Genomic DNA, 12,298 nt, shown 5'->3' on the forward strand with positions numbered 1-12,298 from the left:
ATAGAATATCACAGGGGTGCCTGGGTGGCTCAGCGGGTTAAGCCTCTGCCTTCAGCTCAGGTCATGATCCCAGGGTCCTGGGATGGAGCCTTGCATCAGGCTCTTTGTTCAGCGGGGAGCCTGCTTGCTCCTCTCTCTGCCTGCCTCTCTGCCTGCTTGTGATCTCTCTCTGTCAAATAAATAAATAAAATCTTAAAAAAAAAAAAAGATAGAATAGAGTATCACTTCAATGGAATTCCTGTCAGTGATGTACAACCTGAATCCCATCATGAACAAACAGCAGAAAACAAAGACTGGAGAATAATCTATTAAAAGAAGAGAAGGAAAAGGAAAGAAGAGAAGAGAACAGAACAGAACTGGCCTGTGTTCTTCAAAAATGTCAAGGGCAAGAAGAAAAATGTTAAGGAACTGTTTCGGGAAAAGAAGAAAAAAATACAACGGAACATGTGTGACAATGCAATGTGAGCCTCTATCGAATCCTGAACCAGAGCTTTTTTCTTTTGCTATGAAGACGTTATTAGGAAAGGTGGAAAAGTTAAGTCAGGTTTATGGATCAAAGTATTAGATCAATTTCATTTCATAATTGTGATAATTATATTGTGCTTACATGGTGAATATTCTTATTTTTTATAGAAATATCACACAACTACAAAAAAAAAGAAATATCACACAACTATTTCAGAGTAGAAGACATCATGTTTCCAACTTACCTGTAGTAAAAAAAAAATCTATATATATGTATTACATTGTGCAATATACATACATAAAAGAAATAAAATCTATATAATATATATAAATATATATATATATATATATATATATATATATATATATATGCATATATATATGCCTGTGGATCCAGGAGGACAGCATAGGAGGACATCGAACTCACCTCCCCTGTGGATACACCAAATCTATACCTACATATAGAGCAATTCCTTTTGAAGAAGAATCAAGAGCTGACTGAATAGCTTCTACATGACAAATGATAGAGGGACCACACACAGAAGGCAGAGAAAGAGCCAGGATAAGAGGAAACCCATCCCAAGGTAATGAGGGAGGGCTATTACCGAAGGCCCCCATCAGACTTGCCCACCCTGGGATGTGATGGATATAATGCAATTTAGAGGATAACTAGATTATAAGTGAAGAAAATCCACTGACCAACTCTAGAGCATCCACCAAACAGTGGGCAAACTGCTAGAACTCTCTCTGAAGTCGTAGGTGCTGGTGAGAACCACTGTGTACATTCCCCCTCCACCGTGATATTGTGGACAGGGGCAGGGTTCAGTCACCTAGCCAGCTGCGTAGGGCCACCCCAGCCAGTCCAAAACTCCTGGCCCATACCAACTCCAGTCAACCTTCTGCAGTGGCCCCAGCAGAATACTCTGGGACCCTCTTGGTTTATACCCAGTCAAGCCCCAGCCATCCTACCATGGTGGCCTTGGCACAGGACAACCTGGGACCCCATGGACCAAACCTGCTCCCACTCTAGCTCTAGACCTCCAACCAGGGCACCATCTCCTCCAACTTCAGCAATTTCTCCAGGGTAGCCCAGGGAAGGATTGTCTCAGAACTCCCCAGCCCACACATACTCCAGTTCCAACCATCTCACCAGATCAGCCTTGGTTCACTTTGCCCTGGGACACTTCTCCCCCATCCCACTCCGGCTTCAGCTGGCCAGCCAAAGCCACTAGGCACATGCAACCTACACAACTAACAGTAAATCACAGAAGTACATAGAAGTCAAACAAACTAAGGACACCAAGGATTATATTCCCAACAAAAGGAAACAAAAAAATCCCAGAAAAAGAAAAGCCCTGATGAAACAGGTAATTTACCTGATAAAGAGTTCAAAATAATGGTCATAAAGATGTTCACTGAACTAAGAAGAACCACAAACTAGCCTTATAAGAAATGTTAAGGAGTCATAAGAGGAAAAGAAAAGATCACAGGAGGAAATATGAAAAAGAGAAGTACAGGCCAGTATCTCTCATGAGTATAGATGCAAAAATCCTTAACAAGGCATTAGCAAACTGAATCCTACATTAAAAAAAAAAAATCATTCACCGCAATCAAACCAGATTATTCCCAGGATGCAAAGGTGACTTACTATTCACACACACACAAATTAACATGATATATCACATCAGTAAGAGAAAAGATAAACTATATGATCATTTCAACAGATGCAGAAAAAGCACTGAACAAAGTATAACCTCCATTTATGCTTCAAAAAAAAAACCCCTCTGCAACATAGGTCTAGAGGAAACATATCTCAACATAATAAAGGCCTTATATGCAAACCACAATCAACACTGTACTCAATGGTGAAAAACAGGGCTTTCCCCTAAGGTCAAGAAAAGAGAAAGATGTCCATTCTCATCAATTTAATCAACATAGTACTGGAATTCCTAGCCAAGCAATCAGACAACATAAAAAAAAGGAGGGGGCATCCAAATTGGTAAGAAAGAAATAAAGTTCTCGTTATTTGCAGATGACATGATACCATACATAGAAAACTCTCAAGACTCTACTAAAACACTACTAGAACTGATAACTGAGCCTAGTGAAGTTGCGGGATCCAAATTCAATGTACAGAAATCTGTTGCATTCCTATCACTAACCATGAAACAGCAGAACATGAAATTAATAATCCTGCTTGTATTTGCACCAGACACAATAAAATATCTAGGCTTAAACTTAACCTAACATGTGAAAGACCTATTATTTTGAAAACTATAAAACACTGATGAAAGAAATTTAAGATGATGCAAAGAAATGGAAAGACAGTCCATGCTCATGGAATGGAAGAACAGGTATCATTAAAATGGCTATGGCATGCAAAGCAACCTACATATTTAATGCAATTCCTATCAAAATACCAACAGCATTTTTCACAGGGCTTGAACGAACAATTCTAAAATGTGTATGGAACCACATAGCCAACGCCATCTTGAGAAAGAAAAAACTGGAGGTACCATAACACCAGATTTTAAGTCATATTACAGAATGGTAGTATTAAACCTGTATGGTACTGGCATAAAAAACAGACACATAGATCAATAGAACAGAAAACCCAGAAGCAAACCCATGATCATATTTATCTTTGACAAAAGGGGAATCGGTATACAGGGGGGAAAAGCTCTTCAACAAATGGTGTTAGCAAACTGGACAGCTACATGCAAAAGAATAAGACCACACCACTTCTTTCACCGTACACAAGAACAACCTTAACATGGATTAAAGAACTAAATGTGAGTCTTGAAACCATAAAAATCCTCAAAGAGGGCACAGGCAGTAATTTCTGATACATTTTTCTAGATAAGTCTCTTGAGGCAAGAGAAAGAAAGAAAACCAAAGAACCAAAGAGAAAGAAAACAAAAAACTATGGAGACTACATCAAAGTAAAAAGCTTTTACACAGTAAACAACCAACAAAGCTAAAGTGCAGCCCATGAAAAAGAAGGTATTTGCAAACGACATATCCAATAAAAGGTTAGTATCCAAAATGCATAGAACTTATCAAACTCAACAGCCAAAAAACAAAGAAACCAGTTAAAAAAAATGGACAGAAGCCATGAACAGACATTTCTCCAAAGACATCCAGATAGCAAATAGACACATGAAAAAATGTTCAACATCACTTATCAGGGATATGCAAATTAAAACTACAATGAGATATCACCTCCCATCTGTCAGGACAGCTAACATTAAAAACCCAGAAACAAGTGTTGGTGAGGATGCGGACAAAGGGGAGCCCTCCTGCACTGGTGGTGGGAACGCAAACTGGTACAGCCATGCTGGAAAATAGTATGGAGTTCCTGAAAACATTAACGACAGAGCTGCCCTATGATCCAGCAATAGCACTACTCGGTATCCACCCAAGGAATATGAAGACATTAATTCAGAGGGATACATGCACCACGATATTTACAGCAGCATTACTTATAGTAACCAAATTATGGAGACAGCCCAAGTGTCCATTAACAGATGAATGGATACAGAAGATGTGGGATTATATACTGATATAGATATAATGACTATTACTCAGCCATAAAAAAGAACGAAGTCTTGCCATTTGGAACGACATGGATGGAACTGGAGAGTATAATGCTAAGTGAAAAAAGACAGAGAAAGACAAAAACACCACATGACCTCACTCTTATGTGGAATTTAAGAAATAAAAGAAACCAGGACAAAAAGAGAAACCAGGAAAGAGAAACACTCTCAACCATGGAGAACTGATAGATTACCAGAGGGGAGGTGGGTGGGGGGTGGGTGGGTGAAATAGGTGATGGGGATTCAAGAGTACAGTTATCATGATGAAAAGACAATAAAGCAATAAAAACAAGAAAAATGACGAGTATAGGTAAGAATGTTGAGGAAATGGAAGGCTCCGTTTTCCTGAAGGTTAGAGTGTAAATGGGTACAGTCCCTATCATAAATAGTATGAGGGTTGCTCAAAAAATTAAAAGTAGAACTACACTATGACCCAGCAATCCTATTTCTGAGTATTTATTCAAAGAAAATGAAAACACCCATCTGAAGAGGTACATGAACCTGTACGTTCATACAGCATTGTGTAGCTATAGCAAGATATAGAAGCAACCAAAGTGTCCAGTGAGAAGTTGATAAAAAGATGTATATATACACATACATACATACACACACAATAGACTATTAGCCATAAAAAGGAATGAAATCTTCCCATTTGCAACAGCACAGATGGGCCTAAAGGATATTATGCTGTGTGAAAGAATTCCTACAGATAAAAACAAGTACTGAAGGATCTCCCTCTATGTGTAATCTGAGACACAAAACAAAACAAAGACTCATAGATAAAGGAAACAAACTCTTGGTTGTGGGGGGTGGTGCGGGGTGGTGGGGGGAGTAGGTAAAGGAGATTAAGAGATACAAATTTCAGTTTCAAAATAAGTCATGGGATATAATGTATAGCATAAGGAATACAGTCAATACTGTAATAATTTTTTTTTAAAGATCTATTTTTTGACAGAGAGAGAGAGATCACAAGGAGGCAGAGAGGCAGGCAGAGAGGGGGGAAGCAGACTCCACACAGAGCAGAGAGCCCTATGCGGGGCTCGATCCCAGGACCCTGAGATCAGAACCTGAGCTGAAGGCAGAGGCTTAACCCACTGAGCTACACAACCACCCCAAAAATACTGTAATAATTTTCTTTAGTGACATATGGTAATAAGATTTTTGGTATTTTGCAATGTAAAAATATATTGAATCAGTATGACGTATACATGAAATGGGATACTGTTTGTCAATTATACTTCAATAATATATGAATAATATATATGCTATGTAGAGAGCATATAAAAAGGTAAAGAGTATTCTTTTTTAAGTTTTTATTTATTTGAAAGAGAGAATGAGAGAGCAGGAGAGTGGGTAGGGTCAGAGGGAGAAGCAGACCCCCACTGAGCAGGAAGCCCAATGTGAGACTTGATCCTGGGACTCTAAGATGCTGACCTGGGCCGAGGGCAGTCGCTTAACCAACTGATATTTTGGATTATACATGGAAAGGTTCTATTTTGCATTTTATACACATATTTCAGGTTATATGTAAAGAGAGGGGAGGAAGGGGGGGAAGGGGAGAGAGAGAATTATAAAGTAAATGTAGTAAAAAGTTAACATATATGTGTATCTGGGTAAAGAATACATGAGAATTCTTTGTGCTCTTCTTACAACTCCTCTAAGTCTGAAATTATTTCAAAACAAATTGAAGTACTGTCCATTTGGGTCAGTCAAGGTGCACAATCTGCTTTCCAGTGATGCCCTTCTAAAGTGGTAAAGCTGAAAAACTGGCTCCAGGATCTAACGCAGACTTCCAAAAACCAACGCAGTCCCCCCTACTCCCCAGACACCACCTGCATGTCTATGTCCTCCATTCCAACCCAAATGCCAGGCACTATCGGCATTTAGGGACAGTTGCTTCGTGTAGAGCTCGTTTCCAGTCAGAAACCGGAATTATCATCCCATCAAACTACAGGACATGGCAATGTTAAAATAATGATACATTATCAGCTTTACTGAGAAGAACCAAGGTTGAAAGCCACATTTATTCTCTTGGGAAGATGGTGGTGTGTAACTCGACTTCATAGGATACAGAGATTTAGTTGAAATATTTTAGTGGTCAAGACAAGAACACCCTGAAAAATGAATTTTTGTTGCACAAGGCAGGTGTTACCAAGGCAACAACCTGAGTGTTGCATTCTTAACGTTACCCAGTTTCTGCGGCGTCCTCGGGTCCTTTGGTGTAGTGCTCCTGCCTCATGTGCACGTTCCTCCCTCTCACCGTGACGGTTATCAGGGGAAAGCCCTTCTGCAGCGTCCACGTGTTCATCATGGTTTTTACATCAAGGCCTTCCTGTCTCCAGTGCTGAGGTAGACAGAAAACAGATACATGACCACTCGCCCGACACTAATAGAGAGCCCAGGCTTGCACTCCTGGGCTAAGACCTGTTGACAAGTCCCTTGAAGCTTTTCCTCACCCCTTCTCCTCCTCCCTTCCCCACACTGTGTTCCGCAGTGGCATTCCCACCGGAGCACTGACTGTTTGCCTTTCCATTCCTCTACCTGTGTAGGTCTCGGCTCACCAGCAGGTACTGTATCTGGTTCTACTGGGCATCCCTTGGGCTTGGCACCCTGGCCCCCGGCAGGCAAGTGAATAAATGAAGGTAGGGAAGGGAAACCAAGGGTCAGGCATTCAACAACTATGTAACAATGCTGGCTCAGACAGGCAAGATGGGAGAAAACGTTCAGCCACTCGCCTGTCCTTCCCAGTGCTAACATCAAGACGGTCCACATTCAGCTGTCTTAAAAGCGGATATATTCTTGGATACTAAAAAAGCTTCTAAGGATATTTAAGAGCCAAACAATAAAACATACTACGTAACAAATCTAGAAATCACGGAGTAAAGCAGTCTCTAAAAGCCATAAAGACCTCAAAAATGACAATAGGGTGAATAAAATGTAGCTGCCTCTCTAGACTCAACTTCCATTTTCTATGAAAAAACTCCACGAGTCCGGATAAACAGACTCACGTGGTTTTGGGACTCAAATATTAAGAATTCTTTATAGGGGCACCTGGGTGGCTCAGTGGGTTAAGCCGCTGCCTTTGGCTCAGGTCATGATCCCAGGTCCTGGGTTCGAGCCCCACATCGGGCTTTCTGCTCAGCAGGGAGCCTGCTTCCTCCTCTCTCTCTGCCTGCCTCTCTGCCTACTTGTGATTTCTCTCTGTCAAATAAATAAATAAAATCTTAAAAAAAAAAAAAAACTTGAAATCTGGGGGTGGGGGTGGGGAGACAACTGTAAAAAAAAAAAAAAAAAAAAAAGAATTCTTTATAGCTTAGCAGTTAAAAATGTGAATTAGATCTAAATTCAAATCCCCACTCTGCAACTGACCCAACATATGCTTTTGGATTTCACACCCCCGTCAGTTAAGCTCACAGGTTCACTCTGAGATGTAAAGGAGTCAAGTGCTCAGCTCATGCCCAGTGCTTAAGCGCTCAAGGCTGCCCGCTGCCCTCATTTGTTTTTTCACGAATGAAAAGTTATGGGAGTGACCCACATGGGCTGACTGACACAGCCCCAGCCTACCAGAGGAACAGGTCATAAATTCACCGCTTTCCAGAGAACAAAGCTGAACAAATTAGTACCAGTGATACACGTTTCCCACGAATGCTATGCCACCCCCTCGCATAGACAGCTTATCAGGGAAACTGTAAAAAGGCTGTCAGTCTGCTACTGTTTAACCAGTCTTTTTTTTTTTTTTAAAGATTTTATTTATTTGACAGGCAGAGATCACAAGTAGGCAGAGAGGCAGGCACAGAGAGAGGAGGAAGCAGGCTCTCTGCTGAGCAGAGAGCCTGATGTGGGGCTCGATCCGAGGACCCTGGGATCATGATCTGAGCCAATGGCAGAGGCTTTAACCCACTGAGCCACCCAGGCGCCCCTAACCACAGTCTTATGTGGAGTTACAGTGATAGAATGAAAGACCTCAGAGAGGTTGGCCCCGAGGCTTCCTTCAAAGAACACGGAGTAAGCACATGTGTTTCGGGGTACCACATACAGCTGCAAGAACTTACTGAGGTTGAAGATGAATGAGGACCCCTGGAGCAAAAGCCATCCATCCTTTCGGAGCCATCTGTAGGGCAAATCTAAAAACCAAAACCAAATGTGTTATTCCCGGTTCTCTAGAAAACAGTCAGGATTCTTCTCAGAAGGATTAACAGGGTGTAGGAAAAAAACCAAACCAAACCAAACCAAAACATGATAATAAGCCTGGTAATCCCCAACACAGAGACTAAACCAAACCATACTTACACTTGCCATACTATTCCACAGGTCCTCATTTCTTGTGTTTTTGTAGCTATACTTCTGGAGGTACTGTACAATACCACTTTTAAATGCGTCAGCACTGATATAATCCCTTAGCATATTCAGAATACAAGCTCCCTGAAAAGACAGCGTGGGTAATTGTTAAATTGAATCATCATCTGATCTGCTGTCACACTTTTAGTTTGGAAGAACTCTTTCAAAATGCAACCGCGGTAACATTTTCAAAGTTTGTGATTTGTGACAATTAAAGAAAGTGCATTTACAGAAAAAAAGTGCTTTTCAAGGAAGTGGGTAAATCTGGACCTATCTGGGCAGGGGACTGAACAGGACTGTTTCTCTTCTTCACCCCCTAGTGCCATCATTTTCTAACAGCAACCAAGCCTCCCCACAGGGCAAGTGACCACCACTGACCAGCTGCCATTATCCCCAGGTCAGTGGACAGTGGTGCAGAGCCAACACTTGGCGCCACCTCCTGCCTTCCCTGGGGTCACTCCAGCCCAGCAGCGGGGAAAGTAGCTACAATAGGAGCTGGAAACAGGTCCCAATTAAGGAACAGAGGAGGGCAGACAACCTGGAGCAGAGAGGGTCAGAGGAACACAGGGAAAAGCAGCAAAAGAATGCCTTGAGACCCAGTATTCCTGGGTGAAGAGTCTTTTCCTCTCCACCCCCGTGATTGTGGCTCCCTTTACACACACAAAAAACCTGACCATATAGGTGTGCGTTTATTTCTGGGCTCTCATCTGTTCCACTGGGCTAGGCCTCTGTAGGTCTGTTTTTATCTCCCCTACACTGCTGATGAAAACAAAGAAATACCGTTCTGTTCACTACAAATAAATGGGCCAAGTTCTATGATAAATGACATTCTCTGCCTTGTTGAAGACAGTGGAGTGGTTGGGAGTGGGAAGAGAATTGGGAAAGCAGAAGCTTGATCTCACGAAGCAGGGACTCGGACTTTACCTCTGGCTTGTATTCCTGAGGGCAATACACAGGCCCGGTGTGACCACTGTGACTAGAATCCTTCCCTTTCCCTTGTCCGGATAAGCCAGGTGAAGACTGTTATGTAAGATCTCCCATTAAATGTTAGCAACCGTTTCTAGTTCTGTTATTAAACACATCGGATAGGACAGTATTTTGCAGTTCAACCATATCAGCTATCTCTGAGGGCGCTGAAAGGCAAGCTACGGGAGGCAGGACTGTCTGCCTGGTACAAAGGTGAGCCTCAGTCGAGACCCGTTTGTTGAGGGAGAAACCGACTCAAAGTTTCTCTTCAGGATTACCGATCAATCTGCGTTGGGTCTTCAAGAGTGAACTCCAGCCAGCATAGGGCAGCATAGAAGGCATTCAACCTGGGCTGTTCCTTAGGAAGGGAAGGCCACCCCACGATCCTATCTATCATCCTTCCATCCAAGTCTTTAGCAGTTTGGTATCCAAAATGTCCCCTTATTATCCATTTTTACCTTTTCATAAGAAACTTCATCAAACATCTCCCGAATCTGAGCAGGTTTCACCACAGGTGTTGACACAGGGTGTGAGGAATTTAACGCATCAACCTCCATCACATTAAAACACTTGCCGAAGAAATAATCTTCCTGTCGACACAGAGACAACATCACCCATGTGACTTCTGCTTTAGATAATAAATATGAAAGGACTAATGTTTGGTCTGGAGTAATAGGCTTATACTTCCAATTTCTGGTCCAAACCTCTTCTGTATTTATAGAGTTTACAAAATAAACTAGAATTGTCATTGCTAAAGAGATTCCAAGAAATGATTTTAGGTTAACATTTTAGAATTTGTTCCTCTTAAAATACCTATTGCTTTAGAAGACCATTTTATCTTAAAAACAAAATCATAAGGCCTGTAGCCAAATAGAATCAAAACAACTAAAAGTGTGTAGTGATTGCAACATCTCCAATCATATTTTAAAGCAAAGAAATTTAGATTTAAACCATGTAGTAAAAAATTTAAAAAAAAAATGGATAACAGACTCAAAGTGTAATCTGATTTCTTAGGTCATATTACCCAATAGGATAACATACACACAGAATCATTTTTATTAATAAGGGTTATGTGGAAATGGGAAAATATTTATGATCCATCGTAGTGTAACAGTTATATGGATATTATAACTATAAATGTGTATTGGAAGATGAAAATGGGAAGTTGATATAGGCTTAACTCAAAATTATAGTAAGGCAAAGGATTGTTTGAAGTTTTTTGTTTTTACATAAAGGAAGTTTCTTTCTAACTTTACTACCTGTGATTTTCAGAAATTGAATACCTGATTTTTAAAATAAACACATAAAGTTTCCAAAGCATTCAGTTTGTGACTCCTGAGTATAGGCTTATATGTAAACAAACCCGCAGTTACCTAAAGCAAATGGGATCCTATCCCATTTGACAAGTAGTTTCCTACTGAAGTAACAGTGATCTGTACTTGATAATCCTTCAGTGAGAAACCTGAAGGTCGAGGAAATGATATGCAACAGATAGGGTGTCATTACTTCTATTTCTTTGATATTTAAGGAGGATAAGATTTAACTTCATTTCTTAACAATCATAGATCTGGAAATAAGCAATCCAGTTTGGAAACAAGCTTTTGTGATACCTTTAAAGTTCACTACCATCCCCGGTAGTGAACCTGATTCCTATCTCAACTATCAAGGAGTTCATAGGTCTAGGAGTTCTATCACTGAGATCAGTAAGTATTTTCCAGCAGTGCTGAATAAAATAGATCAACCTGTTAAAAAGTAAGTACTTACAACTTTCAGTTCAGGATGAGTCACGCTGACCGACACAAACTCCATAAACTTGGCAAATCCTTCATTTAACCAAAGATCATTCCACCATTCCATGGTGACGAGGTTCCCAAACCACTAAAAGGAAAACAGTACATATTGACACATTTCTAGGGAGATCGGATTATCTACACAGCCGTAAACATGAGTTATTTGGGAGGAAAGAGTTCACATGTGCGATGCTGGTATATGGGCAACAGTTACAGAATATTTTATCAAAGTAAAAGGAAAAACCTTTCCATGTTCATTTCAAAACACGCTACCTAACGCATTAAAGAGCTCTCATTTTTACTTGCCTTTTTTCCATAGGAAAAGAATTGATCCATTTCATATGTCAGTATGAATAGTCTCTTCTGTCCCATAAAAGCAATGTAGTTTCACCACAATTTCTAAAAGTATGATTAACTGTGTACCTGGTGGGCAAGTTCATGCGACACCGTCATCGTAATGCCAAGCTTATCGGATGCCGAAGACGTCTCAGCGTCAAACAAGAGAATCGATTCTCTGTATGTGGTCAGTCCCCAGTTCTCCATAGCACCACCCTCAAAGTCAGGAATAGCAGCAAGATCTCGGGAAGGACACAAAAATCTGTTACCAGCCTCTAAATGAGACCTCACCCATACACACTAACATTCAGAACGGATGGGTGTAGGGATCCTAAGAAAAGCCAGGCTGGTTGTGTGGAATCCTATTCTAGGCTGGAAGAACCTTTCACAACCAAGAAAAAGTGGTTCACTGAATTGCTCTGCTGCTGCATGACCAAGTCAGATGTGGGCCCCAGGCCTCCTGACTCCCTTTCCAGCTGTCTGACAATGAATTTGGGGCTTGAATATTAACAAATTCCTCAGTAATCCACTAGACTTGAGACGTCCCAGGCTGCCATTTGCCTAAAATCTCTAATACACAATGGTCCTAAGAGCCCATTTAAGAAGGAAAATGCATATTTTCCTTACACTATAAATTTGTTAAGAAAAATTTATTGTGCACCCTCTGTATTCCTCCCAAGTATGTGCCAATCCTGGGGGGGGGGGGGGGGAATACAGCTTCTGCCTTTCACTCTCTGCCCACTAATTTCGTCGGGTTTATCTTTCAAGTCAGAAGGTAAAATGACCATGACATGTGCCTCAGAACCT

The 12,298-nt window shown here is 41.0% G+C and overlaps 1 protein-coding gene across 2 annotated transcripts in view; it reads right to left on the reverse strand.

Annotated features, from left to right (window-relative positions):
* ERAP1 (endoplasmic reticulum aminopeptidase 1) overlaps positions 1-12,298 on the reverse strand; it is a 39,643-nt gene that overhangs the window by 13,000 nt on the left and 14,345 nt on the right. For both annotated transcript variants that reach the window (XM_047730375.1, XM_047730376.1), the window contains exons 6-11: positions 11,579-11,733; positions 11,130-11,243; positions 9,824-9,955; positions 8,352-8,483; positions 8,114-8,185; positions 6,251-6,405 (exon numbers count right to left, since the gene is read on the reverse strand). In XM_047730375.1, the coding sequence (XP_047586331.1) occupies positions 6,251-6,405; positions 8,114-8,185; positions 8,352-8,483; positions 9,824-9,955; positions 11,130-11,243; positions 11,579-11,733 (760 nt within the window). The remainder of the gene's footprint in view (positions 1-6,250; positions 6,406-8,113; positions 8,186-8,351; positions 8,484-9,823; positions 9,956-11,129; positions 11,244-11,578; positions 11,734-12,298) is intronic.

The sequence above is a fragment of the Lutra lutra genome, chromosome 5 (assembly GCF_902655055.1).
Source record: "Lutra lutra chromosome 5, mLutLut1.2, whole genome shotgun sequence".
NCBI lineage: Eukaryota > Metazoa > Chordata > Mammalia > Carnivora > Mustelidae > Lutra > Lutra lutra.